This window comes from Haematobia irritans, chromosome 5, assembly GCF_050003625.1.
Source record: "Haematobia irritans isolate KBUSLIRL chromosome 5, ASM5000362v1, whole genome shotgun sequence".
NCBI classification, from domain to species: domain Eukaryota; kingdom Metazoa; phylum Arthropoda; class Insecta; order Diptera; family Muscidae; genus Haematobia; species Haematobia irritans.
Genome location: NC_134401.1, coordinates 158,270,555 through 158,290,263, shown reverse-complemented (window position 1 = coordinate 158,290,263; position 19,709 = coordinate 158,270,555). Strand labels below are relative to the sequence as shown.

Genomic DNA, 19,709 nt, shown 5'->3' with positions numbered 1-19,709 from the left:
TTCCTACAGAAAATTTTGTAAAAATTTTATTTCCACGGACAATTTTGTCACTATTTTATTTAACCCTAGGATAGGCGAAAAGCTTTCGATCACTAAGTGCTCAAAGTCAAATTTGGTCTGGCCAGACCAAGTAGTCTATCCTAGGGTTAAATAGAAAAATTTCTTCACATTTTATTTCCATAGAAAATTGTAGCACAATTTTATTTACATAAAAAATTTTGTTGGAATTTTATTTCTTTAGAAAATTTTGTTAAAATTTTATTTCTATTGAAATTTTGTCCGGATTTTATTTCTTTGGAAAATTCTGTCCGAATTTATTTCTATAATAATTCAATATTTTAATTCAATAGAAAATTTTGTCAATATATTGTTTCTATGGAAAAATTTGTCAAAATTTTATTTCTATAAAAAATTGTGTCATAATTTTATTTCTACAGAAAATTTTTCAATTCAATATTTCTATAAAAAATTTTGTCAATATTTTATTTTTATAGATTTATTTTATATAAATTGTTTCAATTTTTTTTCTGTAAAAAATATTCTCAAATTCTATTTCTATAGAAAATTTTCTCAAATTATATTTCTGTAGAAAATGTTGTCAGAATTCTATTTCTACAGAAAATTTGGTCAAAATTTTATTTCCGCGGAAAATTTTGTCACTATTTTATTTAAATAGAAAATTTTCTTCTAATTTTATTTCCATAGAAAATTGTAGCACAATTTTATTTATATAGAATATTTTGTTGGAATTTTATTTCTATAGAAAATTCTGTCAAAACTTTATTTCTATAGAAATTTTGTCGGTATTTTATTTCTTTGGAAAATTCTGTCCGAATTTATTTCTATAAGAATTCAATATTTTAATTCAATAGAAAATTTTGTCAATATATTGTTTCTATGGAAAATTTTGTCAGCATTTTATTTCTATAAAAAATTGTGTCAGAATTTTATTTCTACAGAAAATTTTTCAATTCAATATATCTATAAAAAATTTTGTCAATATTTTATTTTTATAGATTTATTTTATATAAATTGTCTCAAATTTTTTTCTGTAAAAAATATTCTCAAATTCTTTTTCTATAGAAAATTTTCTCAAATTCTATTTCTATAGACAATTTTGTCCGAATTTTATTTCTATAGAAAATTGTCTCAAAATTTTATTTCCACGGAAAATTTTGTCACTATTTTATTTAAATAGAAAATGTTCTTAAAATTTTATTTCCATAGAAAATTGCAGCACAATTTTATTTATATAGAATATTTTGTTGGAATTTTATCCCTATAGAAAATTTTGTCAACATTTTATTTCTATAGAAATTTTGTCGGAATTTTATTTTTTGGAATATTCTGTCAGAACTTATTTCTATAAGAATTTTGTCAGAATTTATTTATATAGAAAATTTGGTCAATATTTTAATTCAATAGAAAATTTTGTCAATATATTGTTTCTATGGAAAATTTTGTCCGAATTATATTTCTATAGAAAATTGTCTCAAAATGTTATTTTTATAGAAAATTGTCTCAAATTTATATCTGCCAAAAATGTTCTCAAAATTGTATTTCCATAGAAAATTTTGTCAGAATTTTATTTCTACAGAAAATTTTGTCAGGATTTTATTTCTATAGAAAATTTTGACAAAATTTAATTTTATTTTTTTTTTTGAAAATTTTCTCAGAATTTTATTTCAATAGAAATTTTTTGTAAAAATTTTATTTCTTTAGAAAATCATTTTGCTTGTTCACAAACTGCTCTAAGTGGCATAGCTTCTCATCTATATCGGGCTGCCACTATACCTAACCTACCCTTTTTGTACACGATGCCCAAAAAAATTGCTTACACTCTCGATCCTTGAAAGACCATTATTCACCCCAAGAAGATCTGGCAATAGGCAGGTTGCCACCATATTAAAGTATCAAAAAATGGATACAATAAAATATTAAATAAAATATTAAAAAATTTTTAATATTTACTTATATTAACTTAAATATGGAAATAACATATAACGAAACTTAATTGACTAACATTCAAAAAAGCATATCCTTTGTTCATCCTTAATGATCTACGTCTTAACAGAAAACTACCACTCACTCCTTTCGTTTCCTATCCAAGCAAGGCATTTCCCACATTCTTTGATCCTTGCCAAACTCCTCACCATCCTGTAGAGTCTGAGGTAGCACACGATCAACCGTTTCGGGTAACAGAAGACACAAAAGTCCCCCTAGGATACCCAAAAATCCTAAAATTATCAAAGGTAGCAAGGTAGATATATTACTCAAATAGACCACAAAAGGAGACAGAATGGCTGAAACGTAGCCCATGATGTGTATAAAAGCTACACCTTGCGCCCTAACCACGGTGGGTAAAACTTCAGCTGCATATTGTAAGCCAACATTATAGGAAATATTAACAAAAAATCTTCCGACTATAGCAAATGCCACCGTATACGTATCCGAAGGGGCAAAAGCAGCCAATAGACTAAATATACCACTTAGAACCATACTTCCACAAGCATTCCATCGGCGACCAAGACCATCCATCCATAGCAGAATTATGCCAGCAGGCAATTCACTTAATCCCATTAAGGTGAAAGTGAAAAACATATTCAAGGGTAACGATTCCACATTACGAACATGACCATCGAAGACCAGGCTAATAGACATCCATACTATGACCAATATAATGGTATTACGTCTCATACGAGGCGATCGAAACATATCCAATATGGAATAGGAACTATTTTCCGTTTCTTCTTGTTGGATTTTTAAGCAACCCTCACGAAATGACTGGAAATGCTGATCACCGATTTCCTTTCCATTGCTTTTGGCGAGTTTTTTAAGAATTGCAATTGATTTTTCAATTTTTCCCTGAGATACCAGCCACCTGAAAGAGTAAAAGGAATTTTAGATTTGCAGGTTTGTTCAATGGCATTACATGCAACCTTACCTTGCTGATTCTGGCACCAGCCAAGGAGTGAAAATGACTAATATCAAAGGCACCGAAATAGCCAAGGCAAAATTTTGCCAATTTGCTATGTAATAAGCCATCCAGGGTATTGTACAAGTGGCACATGTAAAAAATAAAGCTATGGGCACATTGGATACAAATGTACGATATTTGGGGCCCACATATTCCAATACTGAAAAGGGGAAAAGAAAATAAAAATTAGATCAATAGGAGAGGACAAACAAGTATATACAGCACTAAGTTCGGCCGGGCCGAATCTTAAATACCCACCACCATGAACCAAATATTAGGGTTTCCTTTGAAATTTCAGGAGGGCTTGAGGACTTGAGGACACTTCCCGAAGATAATCAACAAATTTTTTAATTGAAATAAAAATCAATCACACAAATTAATAGTATCAATTAATTTTTTAATTGACTGTCAATTAATTTTTTAATTGATACTATCATTTCTGTGATTGAAGATTCTGGATTTATAAGAACCATTTTTTTTTTGAGTTTTAGAGGAATCATTAACATCTCTTGTAAGTGTGCAAGAAAATTATAAAATAACGTCTTGATTGAACTCTTAAATCTGTAGAGGTAAAATCTGGAAATTTTACATTGAGTTTCAAGCAATTTTCTTGATCAGTGTGCCTTCTACACCCTCAAGTAGTGAAGTCGGTCTATATGGAGGCATTACCAAATGGGCCGATAAAACCTTAACCCGATATACGTTTTTGTGAGCCTAAAATACCAGAATATTTACAATTTCAGGCAAATCAGATAAAAACTACGGTTTCTAGAAACCCAAGGAGTTAAATCGGGAGATCGTTCTTATGGGTGATATAGTAAAATATGGGCCGATACTCACCGTTTTCGGCACACCTCTTTATGACCCGAAAATACCTCTAGATTTCCAATTTCAGGCAAATAGGATAAAAACTTCGGATTCTAGAAGCCCAAGAAGTAAAATCGGGAAATCGGTCTATATGGGGGCTATACCAAAATGTGGGCCGATACTCACCATTTTCAGCACACCTCTTTATGGTCCTAAAATACATCTAGATCTCCAATTTCAGACAAATTGGATAAAACTACGGTTTCTATAAGCCCAAGACCCAAATCGGGAGGTCGTTTTATATGGGGACCATACCAAAACATGGACCGATACTCACAATTTTTGGCACACGTATTTGTGGTCCTACAATACCTCTAGATTTCCAATTTCAGGTAAATTGAATAAAAAGTGCGGGAGATCGGTCTATATGGGGGCTATACCAAAATATAGACCGATATTCACAATTTTTGGCACACGTATTTGTGGTCCTACAATATCTCTAGATTTCCAATTTCAGGTAAATTGATTAACAACTGCGGTTTCTATAAGCCCAAGAAGTAAAATCGGGAGATCGGTCTATATGGGGGCTATACCAAAATATGGACCGATACTCACAATTTTTGGCACACGTATTTGTGGTCCTATAATACCTCTAGATTTACAATTTCAGGTAAATTGAATAAAAACTGCGGTTTCTATAAGCCCAAGAAGTAAAATCGGGAGATCGGTCTATATGGGAGCTATACCAAAACATGGACCGATACTCACTATTTTTGGCACACCTCTTTATGGTCATAAAATACCTCTAGATTTCAAATTTCAGGCAAATTGGATAAAAACTACGATTTCTATAAGCCCAAGACCCCAAATCGGGAGGTCGGTTTATCAAAACATGGACCGATATAGCCCATCTTCGAACTTGACCTGCCTGCAGACAAAAGACGAGTTTGTGCAAAATTTCAGGACGATTGCTTCATTATTGAAGACTGTAGCATGATTACAACAGACAGACAGACAGACAGACGGACATCGTTATATCGTCTAAGAATTTCTCCCTGATCAAGAATATATATACTTTATATAGTCGGAAATCGATATTTCGATGTGTTACAAACGGAATGACAAACTTATTATACCCCCGTCACCATTCTATGGTGGTGGGTATAAAAATGACACCTTGAAATATTTTGGCCTACAAGAATCCACAAAATAATAACAGTAGCCCCTCATTGCTAAGAACTATGGATCTGCAGTTTGGATATTCAGTTCAAACACTGAGAACATGGGATCTGCAGATCAACATCTAAGATCATCTGGTTTTCAGTGCAAATGCTGAAATCATGGAAACTGCAGATCCAACACCCGAGATATTGGGACTCGCAATTTAATGACTGAAGTCTCATGCTCTGCAGTTCAAACACTTATAAAGGGTGATACGGTCAAAATTTGGTCAAGGGAAAACGCGTGTAAATCGGTGAAACCGTTTATTTAAAAAATCAAATTAAATTTCTTTTTCAAGTTCAATTAGTATAAAATTCAGGAAAAATATTCAGTTAGGCTTTCGCTTTTCCAAATCCGAATTGCCGGGCCTCACGCTTGACACCCGCCATCAGATTTTGTACAGCCACCTTCTTCGCCGCAGAAAGCCAGTTTGCCTTGAACTGCTGCTCGTCCTTAGCAGTTTTTTTGGTCTTCTTTAGGTTCCGCTTGACAATAGCCCAGTAATTCTCAATTGGGCGGAGCTCTGGCGTGTTGGGAGGGTTCTTGTCCTTGGGAACCACCTGCACGTTGTTGGCGGCGTACCACTCCATGGCCTTTTTACCGTAATGGCAAGATGCCAAATCCGGCCAAAACAGTACGGAACAACCGTGTTTCTTCACGAAAGGCAGCAGACGTTTATTCAAACACTCTTTCACGTAAATTTCTTGGTTGACAGTCCCGGAAGCTATGAAAATGCTGCTTTTCAAGCCACAGGTACAGATGGCTTACCAAACCAGATATTTCTTTGCGAACTTTGACAGTTTTATGTGCTTGAAAATATCTGCTACCTTTCCCCTTCCTTTTGCCGTATAAAACTCCTGTCCCGGAAGCTGCTTGTAGTCGGCTTTGACGTAGGTTTCGTCGTCCATTACCACGTAGTCAAACTTCGTCAGCATCGTCGTGTACAGCCTCCGGGATCGCGCTTTGGCCGTCGTATTTTGTTTATCATCGCGATTTGGAGTCACTACCTTCTTGTAAGTCGATAGTCCGGCTCGTTTTTTGGCTCGATGCACGGTTGTAGACGATACAACCAGCTTATTTGCGGCATCTCGGAGAGAGAGGTTAGGGTTTCGCTTGAAACTACCGGCAACTCTCTTTGTCGTCTCAGCGGCTTCCGGTTTTCGATTTCCCCCCGATCCAGACTTCCTGGCTGTCGACAAACGTTCCCCAAACACTTTAACTGCATTTGTAACGGTTGATTTGGCAACTTTTAGCGATTTTGGCAGCTTTGCGTGCGAGTAGCTCGGATTTTCGCGATGCGCGAGCAAAATTTTGATACGCTGCTCTTCTTGCTGGGACGGATCGCGATTTGGGGTCACTACCTTCTTGTAAGTCGATAGTCCGGCTCGTTTTTTGGCTCGATGCACGGTTGTAGACGATACAACCAGCTTATTTGCGGCATCTCGGAGAGAGAGGTTAGGGTTTCGCTTGAAACTACCGGCAACTCTCTTTGTCGTCTCAGCGGCTTCCGGTTTTCGATTTCCCCCCGATCCAGACTTCCTGGTTGTCGACAAACGTTCCCCAAATACTTTAATTACATTTGTAACGGTTGATTTGGCAACTTTTAGCGATTTTGCCAGCTTTGCGTGCGAGTAGCTCGGATTTTCGCGATGCGCGAGCAAACTTTTGATACGCTGCTCTTCTTGCTTGGACGGCATTTTGACAACTGAAGAGTGAATTCCAAAATCAAAATAGGAGCAACATTCTACACACACACACCTTCAAAATGAGGGATGTTCAGGATTTTTGAATGCAAAATTGAAAGAAAGACGTCAAGTTTATATTGACCAAATTTTGACCGTATCACCCTTTATGTTAAGTTCCACAATTCAACACTGAGATCTTGAAATCTGCAGTTCCAACATTGAAATCTTCAGTTCAAATACTAAGGTGTTTGAATGTCCAGTTCGAGCAGTGGGAACTTGGGTCAGCAGTTCAATCACAGAAATCTTCAGATCACTCATTTACTCATTGAGATCTGGGAATCGGAATTAAAACACTTAAATCCGCGGTTCAATCGTTCTGGATCAAGCTCGAAAATCTTGGGTTCTACAGTTCCAACACTGAGATCTTGGCATTCGCAATTCAATCACTGAAGTTGTGAAACTCTTCAATTCAGCTACCGACCTTTTTAGTTCAGCAATTCAACTTTGAGATCTTTGAACACCAAGAGTTTCTGATAAGCAGATCAATCATAGAAATCTACGGAACTGCAGTTCAAACTCTGACATCTTGAGTTCAGCAATTCAATGTTGCGATCTTGGAATCTGCAGCTTAATTACAGAAATATGTGAAGCTGCAGTTGAAACACTGAGTTTAAGATTAAAACACTAAGATCTTGGGATCAGCACATCCAACTCGGATATGTTTGAATCTGCAGTTCCAACACTGAAATCTTTAATTCAAATACTAAGGTGTTTGGATGTTCAGTTCGAGCACTGGGATCAGCAGTTCAAACACAGAAATCTTAAGATCTGTCATTCCATCAATGAGATCTGGGGATCGGAATTCAAACACAAAAATCTTCTGATCTGCGGTTCAATCGCTAAGATCTTCTGGTCTACCTTTTAAATCCTGAAATCTAGGGATATGCAATTCAAACACTGAGATTTTGAGATATGCAGTTCACTGCATAGTCTCATGCTCTACAACTCAAACACAGACATCTTCAGTTCAATCACAGAAATCTTCGAAGCTGCAATACGAACGCTGAGATCGTGGGTTCTGCTCTTTCAATTCTGATATTTTCGAATCTGCAGTTCCAGCACTAAACACTTCAGTTAAAATACTAAGAGTTCAAACTCTGAGATTCTGCGATCTACATTTTAATCACACAAATCTTCAGACCTTTCCTTCAAACAAAGAGATCTGGGGATTGGCATTCAAACACTTTGGATCTGCAGTTCAATCTCTAAGATCCTGTGGTCTACAGATCAGGTGGGATCTGCCGTTATAATACTTGGGATTCACAATACATCTGCTGAAGTCCCTACTCCGCAATTCAAACAGTTCAGCAATACAACTCTGAGATCTTGGTATCTTCAGCACAAACACTCAGATTAACGTTGAAACACTGAAATCTTCAGTCCAAATACTAAGATGCTGGGATGTCCAGTTCAAACACTAAGAACTTGGGATCAGCATTCCAATCACACAAATCTTTAGAGTTGTCGTTCAAACAATGATATCTTTGGACCGCAATTCAAACACAAAAATCTTGGGATCTGCAGTCCAATATCTAAGATCTTCTGGTTTACAGATGAAGCGCTCAAATCTTGGATTCTACAGTTCCAACACTGAGATCTTGGCATTCGCAATTCTATCACTGAAGATCTGAAACTCTGCAATTCGGCCACCAGCATTTTTAGTTCAGCAATTCAACTTTGAGATCTTGGTATCAGCAGCTCAATCACAGAAATCTTCGAAGCTGCAGTTCAAGCACTGAAATCACTTCCGAATCTACAGTACCAACCCTTAAATCTTTAGATCAAATGCTAAAATTTGCGATTGTTGAGTTCAAACACTGAGAACTTTGGATCTGCAATGCAATCACACAAAATCTTCGGATTGGATGGTCAAACGCTGAGATTTTCTGCTCTGCCATTCAAAAACATGATATTCGGTTCTTTAGTGGCTAGAATCTGCGTTTCAACTAACGTCATCGCATCTGCAGTTCAAAGTCTACGGTGATTTGCTGTGGAAACTCTGAGATCTCGGACATCTACGGATTCGCAGTTTGATCACTAACATCTTCTGGTGGGCAACTAGTTTTTTAAATCTTGGGATCTACAGTCAATCATAGAAATCTTCGGAGCTGTAATTAAATCACTGATATTTCAGGATCGTGGGATCTGGACTTCTAACTCTGGTATCTTCGATTCTGCAGATCCAATACTGAAATCATTAGATCTGCAGTCCAGATGTTTGAATGTCCTGTTCAAACACTGAGAACTTGAAATCTGCAGTTTAATCACAAAAATCTTCGTATTTGATAGTTAAAAACACTGAGGACTTCGTATCTGCAGTCGAAGTCTACGATATTCTTCAGATATGCTGGACAACTCTGCCATCTCGGTTTTGCATTCTCGAAGATCTTCAGATTCGCAACTTAATCCCAGACATCTACTGGTAGACAACTCGTTTTTGAGATGTAGGGATCTAAAGTCAACGACAGAAATGTCCGGAGCTATAATTCAGCCATCTATGGACCGTAGGATTTGCACTACCAACCCTGTTATCTTCAAATCTGCACTTTCCACACTGAATTCATCACATCTGCCATTTAAATTCTTATATTCTGATATCTATTTGAAATCCACTCTGACTCTGCTAGTTAACCAATTAGACCTAGGAAACGCAAGTTCAACACTAAAGTCTTGGGATATCCAGTTCAATCTCGGAGAACTTCTGACCTATAGTTCAAATGCAGACATCTTGGGATCTGCACTGCGATCTCAGGTTCACAGTTCAATCACTGAAATTTTCAGCTCTGCAATTCAGACACTGACATCGGCAGTTCTACAATCAAAGTACTGACATCTTCAAGTGTGCAACTCGTTTCTGAGATCTACAGCCAATCACTCTAATCTTCGAAGTTGTAATTCAATCACTGATATCTAAGGATCAGTGATCTGCACTTCCAATTTTGGTATCTTCGACCCAATACAGAATTCATCCGATCTGCAATCCAAACGCTAAGATGTTCGAATTTCCAGTTCAAACATTGTGATCTTGAAATTTGCAGTTCAATCGCAAAAGTCTTAGCAACAACAGTTCAAACACTGAGATCATTGGTTCTACATTTCCAACTCCGATATCTTCATATCTGCACTTCCAAAACAGAAATCTTCAGATCTGCAGCTCGAACGCAGAGATATTCGATTCCGCCTTAGGTTAGGTTATCAGGCTCACTTAGACTATTCAGTCCATTGTGATACCACAGTGGTGAACTTCTCTCTTATCACTGAGTGCTGCCCGATTCCATGTTAAGCTCAATGTCAAAGGACCTCCTTTTTATAGCCGAGTCCGAACGGCGTACCACATTTCAGTGAAACCACTTAGAGAAGCTTTGAAACCCTCAGAAATGTCACCAGCAACTTTTTGGTGTTCGGTCGTAGCAGGAATCGAACCAACGACCTTGTGTATGCAAGGGGGACATGCTAACCATTGCACCACGGTGGCTCCCTAACACTCAGATCCGCCTTCCAAACACTCAGATCTTGGGATCACAGTTCAAACACTGAGATCTGAAATTCAAGTACTGAGATATTGAGATCTATAGTTCAAAAATTGCGATCTTTAGTCCTAGAAATTACTAATATCTTGGGTTTCATATCTGCAGTTCAAGAACTTAGGTTAGGTTAGGTTATGTGGCAGCCCGATGTATCAGGCTCACTTAGACTATTCAGTCCATTGTGATACCACATTGGAGAACTTCTCTCTTATCACTGAGTGCTGCCCGATTCCATGTTAAGCTCAATGACAAGGGACCTCCTTTTTATAGCCGAGTCCGAACGGCGTTCCACATTGCAGTGAAACCACGTAAATAAGTTTTGAAACCCTCATAAATGTTACCAGCATTACTGAGGTGGGATAATCCACCGCTGAAAAACTTTTTGGTGTTCGGTCGTAGCAGGAATCGAACCCACGACCTTGTGTATGCAAGGCGGGCATGCTAACCATTGCACCACGGTGGCTCCCTAACACTCAGATCCGCCTTCCAAACACTCAGATCTTGGATTCACAGTTCAAACACTGAGATCTGAAATTCAAGCACTGAGATCTTGAGATCTACAGTTCAAAAATTGCGATCTTTAGTCCTAGAAATTACTAATATCTTGGATTTCATATCTGCAGTTCAAGAACTTATATCTGGGGATTTACATTTCAAATACTGAGATCTTCATCTAACAAAACAAACACTGCGATCCTTTGAACTACAGTTCAAATACTGAGATTCATTGACTGAAATCTTCGACTCTGCAATTCAAACACTGAGATTTTTTAATCAACAACCACAACACTTTGACATTCGTCTCTGCAAATCAAACAGAGATCTTGCAATTAGCAATTCAAGCACATAGATCTTTGAATCTCCAACCAACATACTGAAATCTGTGGATTTGCATTTCAAGCACTACAATCTGCAGTTCAAAAAAAGGAGATTCTCGAATCTACATATAAATTTCAAACACTGGCATCTTGGTATCTGATATTCAATTACCACAATCTCCGTCTCCGTTCAGACTGAAGTTTAAATTTTTAATGTCGTCGCATCCATGTCAACCCTTTTCTTCCGGAGAACGTGTTCGGCAAATCGCCTAACAGCCTCCCAGTTCCTCTCACTTTGTATCATCTTGTGGATTATATTTCTCGGGGAGACATTCCCAACTTTATCTTATATCTTAGCTAACTCCGTCGTTCTGCCCACATCAGCATCGCATACATCTTCATAAATGCAGTTGTCCGAGTTGTATTTTTCCATACGGATACCTTCGAAATTATCCGTGGCCAGAGTGGTTTCACTGCAATGTGGAACGCCGTTCGGACTCGGCTATAAAAAGGAGGTCCCTTGTCATTGAGCTTAACATGGAATCGGGCAGCACTCAGTGATAAGAGAGAAGTTCACCAATGTGGTTCACAATGGACTGAATAGTCTAAGTGAGCCTGATACATAGGGCTGCCACCTAACCTAACCTAACCATCCGTGGCCAGGGAGAGCCGATTTCAAACCATAAGACTGAATAAAAATCCAACATCAAATGATTTGGAAATCGCAATTGAACTATATTCGCATTTGGTTTCTTTCAAGCTCTAAAATATTTCACATAAGTCGTTAGAATATCGGATTGCGAATGAAATTTTTGCCGATGGAAACTTTCGTCTGCCAAAACAACACATTCTCTGGTAAATATTCAACCCAGCTCACAAAATTTTAATGCCAGTCAAAGTTTTACTATCTCACTTCCAAGCAACAATGTCCATCCCCAAAAATTGTAATCGTAAATCATGATCCATTTATCTCTTCACCAACTAAAATTACCATACTTACACAATATAAAGATCATGACACAGCAATTATCAAAAGCAAATCCAATTAAAAATCGCATCAAAGCAAACATCCAAAATGATTTGGCAAAAGCAGTTCCAATACCAGCGGCACAACCAACCAAATTACAGGCAATCAATGATGGGACTCGACCTAGTTTATCTGCTAACCAACCAAAAAGTAGACCTCCAATAATGGCACCAATAAAAAATATAGATTGGGCATAAGTGGCCAAAACGGCATTGTCACAAACCCAATTCAATTCTGTAGCTATCGAACTATAGGGTATTTCCGTAAAACTATATGACCATCCATGGGTACAAGTGGTAATGGGCCATGATGTATTGACCTCAGTGACACCTTGTAATAACAGGTCGGTGAAATTGACATTATATCTGGAACATTTACTATATTCTCCATTGATTCTCGGTATGGAGAGAGATAATCTAAAATTAAGAGAAAATTAGGAAAATTTTATGGCCCAATTATTTTTCCTCCTACCTTTGTTCCTCGGGTAATTCTTTCAATTCTGGCATCTCACACCAATATTGCTCTGGTACTAAAGTTAAAAAGATTTGTCCAAAATATACAAAAGCCAAAAAGAATTGAAATGGTATCATGAGTAAGAACAGCATCTTTTGATAACGGCCAAATTCCCCAATCAAAGGTAGAATGTCATTAAAATCCATAAAGTTTCGAGTGTTTTTCGGTTCCTCCTTCTTTTCGATTTCATAGAGTTCTATAGCCTTGGCTGTATCTTCATATTTCCATTCTTTAGCTTCTCCATTATCTCCTATGAAATTGGGATTTTGATAGGTATTCTTATCTTCATAATCTGCAGTAGACGACATTTCCTTTGATCGAATATTTCCTTTGCCAGTTTAAAGTGCCAATTTTTTTGTTACAACCAAAACTATCTGCTCTGCTCAAAACACTTCTACTCAGACCGGTATCTAACAGATACTAAGCATCGCATACATTTGTTTTGTTTACCCTCCATTAAAGTTCCCCATGTTTTTGCTAATTTTCTAATTCCATTGAAGAGTTCCATGCCAAATATAAAAAACCCGATTTATATTTTAACTATTCATTAAAGATTAATCACTATAAAAAAAATATTCAAATTTAAATATTTGCAAATTGGCTAGAGACATGATTATGCGAATAATTTAATGGTTTGATTATTTCTGTTTTTGTTTGTTTGTTTCGTTTTTTTTTTTTTTTCAATATTGAAGAGTAAAACTATCGACTTTGTTTCTCTTCGAATAAGTTTTAGCTGAATATTAAATTAATTGTTTGTCAATTTAAACTTAGAAGCAAAACGGTTGAGATATCTAAGAAATGAGAGGTCTAGAAGTTACCCATTAACACAAAAAAAAATCAGCCTGATCAAGATCATTTTCTAGATTGGAAGTTCTCTGATTTGGAGCCGCTTTGGAAGCTGACAATAATCTAATATGGTCTGCATCCAAAAATAGAAGATGTTCGGGAACCGTAATCGAATGCCTGGTCATGAACGTTTTGTTGATAGAGGTTTTTGAGAAGGAACATTTTTCCAAAGATGGAGGTTTTTGAGAAGGAACATTTTCCAATATGGTCTTCTGATAAGAATAGGAAAAATTCCTCGATTCGTAGATTATCGGGAAGCAGGGTCTTCGCTAAAATGAAGGTGATCGGATATTCGGTTCGTAGATAATCGGAAACTGTTGAATTCGTTAATGTGTAGTAGTTTATCGGAAGATGTCAAGTTTTGCAGTTGACCGCTAATTAGTTGTTTTGTAGATGTCACTAGATGATGAGAACATCGGTTCGTAGGTTCACAGATGATCCATAGTTGATGGTAATGAAATTTGCTCCATTGATTATAGGAAATTGCATAACTCGTTGATATGGAGATGATTGGAATACTAAATGGGGCCGCAAAATTCGGTCAAGCCGAATACCTGAGGAGGTTCGTTAAGAAGGAGCATTTTTCTAATATATATGCAGGATCTGATTGGAATAGATGTTCGGGAATTGGAAAACTCGTCGATTTGTATATGATTGGGAACCGGTGTCTTAACTGTAATGAAGGACATCAAAAGTTGATCGGAATTTCGGTTCATTAAAATCGTTGATGTGTAGTTGATCGGAGGATGAAGAACTCCTGCTCGTGATCTGTGATTATTTGGTTCACAGATGATCTGTACTTGATAGTGATGAAAATTGCTTTATTGATGATAGGAAATTGTTGAATTCGTTGATATGGAAATAATCGGAAGATGTGAAGATTTTGCAGTAGATTGAGTATTGGTTGGTTTTCAGATGTCACTAGATGATGTGAACATCGCTTCGTAGGTTCACAGGTGATCCATAGTTGATGGTAGGAAATTGTTGAATTCGTTGATATGGAGATGATTGGAATACTAAATGGGGCCGCAAAATTCGGTCAAGCCGAATACCTGAGGAGGTTCGTTAGGAAGGAGCATTTTTCTAATATAGACAGAATCTGATAGGAATAGATGTTCGGGAAATGGAAAACTCATCAATTTGTAGATGATTGGAAACCGGTGTCTTAACTGCAATGAAGGTGATCGAAATTTGATCAGAATTTCGGTTCATGAAAATCGTTGATGTATAGTTGATCGGAGGATGAAGAATTCCTGCACTTGATCTGTGGATAGTTGGTTTACTGGTTTATGGAGATGATCGGAAGATGTGAAGATTCTGCAGTTGATTGAGTATTGGCTGGTTTTCAGATGTCACTAAATGATGAGACCATCGCTTCGTAGGTTCACAGATGATCCATAGTTGATGATAGGAAATTGTTGAATTCGTTGATATGGAGATGATCGGAATATTAAGTGGGGCCGCAAAATTCGGTCAAGCCAAATACCTGAGGAGGTTCCTTAACCCTGGAAAGTCATCCTTATTTTTTATACACTAACGTCATCCTTCGTCATTTTGACTACGGCTTATTTCAAGACGCTATAATTTACATCGTAAGCAAAAATGAGAACCAAAATTGTGTTTATTTTCTTGTTCAATTTGTTTTTAATTAGTATAAAACAAAAATTCGTAAAATGGTTGAATTAGTATAACTTAAATTTATGATTTCCCAAACGACTAAAATGCATTTTAAATCGAAAATGAAATTACGCGTCGTCATTTTGACGAAGGATGACTGTCCAGGGTTAAGAAGGAGCATTTTTCTAATATAGACAGAATCTGATAGGAATAGATGTTCGGGAATTGGAAAACTCGTCGATTTGTAGATGATTGGGAACCGGTGTCTTAATTGCAATGAAGGTAATCGAAAGTTGATCGGAATTTCGGTTCATGAAAATCGTTGATGTATAGTTGATCGGAGGATGAAGAATTCCTGCTCGTGATCTGTGGTTAGTTTGTTCACAGATGATCGGTAGTTGATGGTTATAAAAATTGCTTCATTGATGATAGGAAATTGTTGAATTCGTTGATATGGAGATGATCGGAAAATGTCAAGTTTTTGCAGTTGATTGAGTATTGGTTGGTTTGCAGATGTCACTAGATGAAGAGTTCGTAGGTTCACAGATGATCCATAGTTGATGGTAGGAAATTGTTTAATTCGTTGATATGGAGATGATCGGAATACTGAATGGGGCCGCAAATTCGGTCAAGCCGAATACCTGAGGAGGTTCGTTAAGAAGGAGCATTTTTGTAATATAGACAGGATCTGATAGGAATAGATGTTTGGGAATTGGAAAACTCATCGATTTGTAGATGATTGGGAACCGGTGTCTTAACTGCAATGAAGATGATCGAAATTTGATCAGAATTTCGGTTCATGGAAATCGTTGATGTGTAGTTGATCGGAGGATGAAGAACTCCTGCTCGTGATCTGTGGTTAGTTTGTTCACAGATGATCTGTACTGGAGAGTGATGAAAATTGCTTCATTGATGATAAGAAATTGTTGAATCCATTGACATGGAGATGATCGGAATACTAAATGGGGCCGCAAATTCGGTCAAGCCGAATACCTGAGGAGGTTCGTTAAGAAGGAGCATTTTTCTAATATAGACAGGATATGATGGGAATAGATGTTTGGGAATTGGAAAACTCATCGATTTGTAGATGATTGGGAACCGGCGTCTTAACTGCAATGAAGATGATCGAAATTTGATCAGAATTTCGGTTCATTAAAATCGTTGATGTGTATTTCATTGGAGAATGAAGATCTCCTGCTCGTGATCTGTGATTATTTGGTACACAAGTGATCTGTACTGGGACCGCAAAATTCGGTCAAGCCGAATACCTTAGGAGGTTCGTTAAGAAGGAGCATTTTTCTAATATATACAGGATCTGATAGGAATAGATGTTCGGGATTTGGAAAACTCGTCGATTTGTAGATGATTGGGAACCGGTGTCTTTACTGCAATGAAGGTGATCGAAAGTTTATCGGAATTTCGGTTCATGAAAATCGTTGATGTGTAGTTGATCGGATGATGAAGAGCTCCTGCACTTGATCGGTGGTTAGTTTGTTCACAGATAATCCGTAGTTGATAATGAAATTCTCTTCGTTGATAATAGGAAATTATTGAAAACCATTGATATGGAGATCAGGATCTGATAGGAGCAGACGATCGGCAATCCGAATCGAATACCTGATTTTCTCGATTGGAGGTTCGTTGATAAGGAACATTTTTGCTATTGTGGTCTTGCTCGGAATCGGAAAATTCGTTGCTTTGTAAATGATCGGGAACCGATGTCTTAACTGCAATTAAGGTGATCGAAAAATGATCGGAAATTTAGTCAGTAGAAATGGTTGACTTACCGTTGATCGGATGATAGGAAATTATTGAAAACCATTGATATGGAGATCAGGATCTGATAGGAGCAGACGATTGGCAATCCGAATCGAATACCTGATTTTCTCGATTGGAGGTTCGTTGATAAGGAACCTGTTTGCTATTGTGGTCTTGATCGTAATCGGAAAATTCGTTGATTTGTAGATGATCGGGAACCGATGTCTTAACTGCAATGAAGGTGATCGGAATGTTGATCGGAAATTTAGTTCGTAGAAATGGTTGATTTGCAGTTGATCGGACGATGAAGAACTTCTGCACTTGATCTGTGGATAGTTGGTTCACAGATAATCCGTAGTTGATGATGAAATTCTCTTCGTTGATGATAGGAAATTATTGAATCCGTTAGGTTAGGTGGCAGCCCGACGTATCAGGCTCACTCATACTATTCAGCCCATTGTAATACCACATTGGTTAACTTCTCTCTTATCACTGAGTGCTGCCTGATTCCCTGTTAAGCTCAATGACAAGAGACCCCCTTTTTATAGCCGAGTCCGAACGGCGTTCCACATTGCAGTGAATCCGTTCATATGGAGATGATCGGAAGAAGTCAAACTTTTGCAGTTGATTGACTATTGGTTGCTTTGCAGATATCGCCAGATGATGAGAAATTCGGTTCATAGAAGCAAATTGCTTGAGATATATCTGAGAAATCTCCTACGTTACATATTAACGACTAAATAGGGCCGAAAACCCAGCCAGACCGAATATGTGGTCATGAACGGTTTATAAATTGGAAGTTTGTTGATAAAGGGAAATTTAGCTAATATGGTCATTGCTGATAGGAGCAGACGATCGAGAATCGGAATCGATCAGAAACATTTTCTCGATTGGAAGTTCGTTGAAAAAGACTTTTTTCTAATATGGTCGAATTCTGTTGGGAGCAGACGTTCTGGAATGGAAAATCTCATCGATTTGTAAGGAGTATGGAGATGATTGCAAGATATCAAGGTTTAGCTGTTGACCGCTAATTGCTTGGTTTGTAGATGTCGCTGCACTGTCCTGCTCTGCTTTGTGTGTCCATTTATCCAACTTGGTCCGCGTAGCTACTGTGGGTTTCCGTTTTCAAAGCTCACATGCCTTTATATAGTAGTTCTTTCCTCTTATTTCCTCTTATTTTGCCGGCGTCTTTCCATGAAAATGTTCACGTCCTTTGCCTCATGTTATTTCTGAGCTATTTCACATATTCCCCAATCGCTCACGTGTCATGTGTACAGTGAGAACCTATTCCTCAATCATTCGGAATAGGTTCTCTCTGTCCACCATTTATGCATCCAGTTCCATCCCCGTCGGTATAACAGTTATCTCCTTTTGGTATCTGTTGCCGTTGTCTTTTAAAATCAGGACATTGACATAGAAAATTTTCCAAAGCCTTTTCCCCTTCAAAACACGCCCTTATACACCATCATCCACAACTCCACAACAACTATTCGGCAGAGATGTGCTCTCAGCTCAAGGTACTTGGTACTTGATTCCCACAATCCTCCAGAAGGTCAGCGGTCATCTCTTTTAGTAGTTCTTCAGTCGTCCCTTCAACAGTTGCACTGTCCCACACAGCCTTGTGTGTCTCCCGTACCCATCTTGACCTACATATCTTCTATGAGCATTCTCTAAGCTCACTTGCTTTCATATTTATCGTCAGTTCCTCTTATTTTGACATGTACAGGTACCCATATTATAAGGATACTGCAATATTTAGATCCAAGAGGGAACACATCCCAGAGGAATTATAGCACGGTACTGGACGCATACTTGGTAGACACCAAGAACCTAAACCGAATATCGGGCCTCAGGACCCCTGTAACAGGTTGGCTGATAAGTCCCCGGTCTAACAAAGGAAACACACATTTTTTTGTCAAAATTCGTTTTTATTATTCAACATAGTTCCCTTCAAGAGCGATACAACGATTACCAATCTTTTGATACCATTTTGGTAGTACTCCTTCGGTTTTGCCTCCAAATAGGCCTCAGCTTCGGCGATCACCTCTTCATTACAGCCAAATTTTTTCCCTGCGAGAATCCTTTTGAGGTCTGAGAACAAGAAAAAGTCGCTGGGGCCAGATCTGGAGAATACGGTGGGTGGGGAAGCAATTCGAAGCCCAATTCATGAATTTTTGCCATTGTTCTCAATGACTTGTGGCACAGTGCGTTGTCTTGGTGGAACAACACTTTTTTCTTCTTCATATGGGGCCGTTTTGCCGCGATTTCGACCTTCAAACGCTCCAATAACGCCATATAATAGTCACTGTTGATGGTTTTCCCTTCTCAAGATAATCGATAAAAATTATTCCATGCGCATCCCAAAAAACAGAGGCCATTACTTTGCCAGCAGACTTTTGAGTCTTTCCACGCTTCGGAGACGGTTCACCGGTCGCTGTCCACTCAGCCGACTGTCGATTGGACTCAGGAGTGTAGTGATGGAGCCATGTTTCATCCATTGTCACATATCGATGGAAAAACTCGGGTGTATTACGAGTTAACAGCTGCAAACACCGCTTAGAATCATCAACACGTTGTTGTTTTTGGTCAAATGTGAGCTCGCGCGGCACCAATTTTGCACAGAGCTTCCGCATATCCAAATATTGATGAATGATATGACCAACACGTTCCTTTGATATCTTTAAGGCTTCTGCTATCTCGATCAACTTCATTTTACGGTCATTCAAAATCATTTTGTGGATTTTTTGATGTTTTCCTCGGTAACCACCTCTTTTGGGCGTCCACTGCGTTCACCGTCCTCCGTGCTCATTTCACCACGCTTGAATTTTGCATACCAATCAATTATTGTCGATT

The 19,709-nt window shown here is 37.8% G+C and overlaps 1 protein-coding gene across 1 annotated transcript; it reads right to left on the bottom strand.

Moving 5' to 3' along the window:
• Nucleotides 1–2,074: 2,074 nt before the first annotated feature.
• Nucleotides 2,075–12,816, bottom strand: LOC142241128 (carcinine transporter-like). The gene is made up of 4 exons (XM_075312875.1): nucleotides 12,594–12,816; nucleotides 12,096–12,538; nucleotides 2,945–3,137; nucleotides 2,075–2,881 (listed from the first exon to the last, which is right to left on the bottom strand). The coding sequence occupies exons 1-4, from the start codon at nucleotides 12,779–12,781 to the stop codon at nucleotides 2,086–2,088; spliced, it is 1,620 nt and encodes a 539-aa protein (XP_075168990.1). The 5' UTR covers nucleotides 12,782–12,816; the 3' UTR covers nucleotides 2,075–2,085.
• Between the last annotated feature and the right edge of the window lie 6,893 nt (nucleotides 12,817–19,709).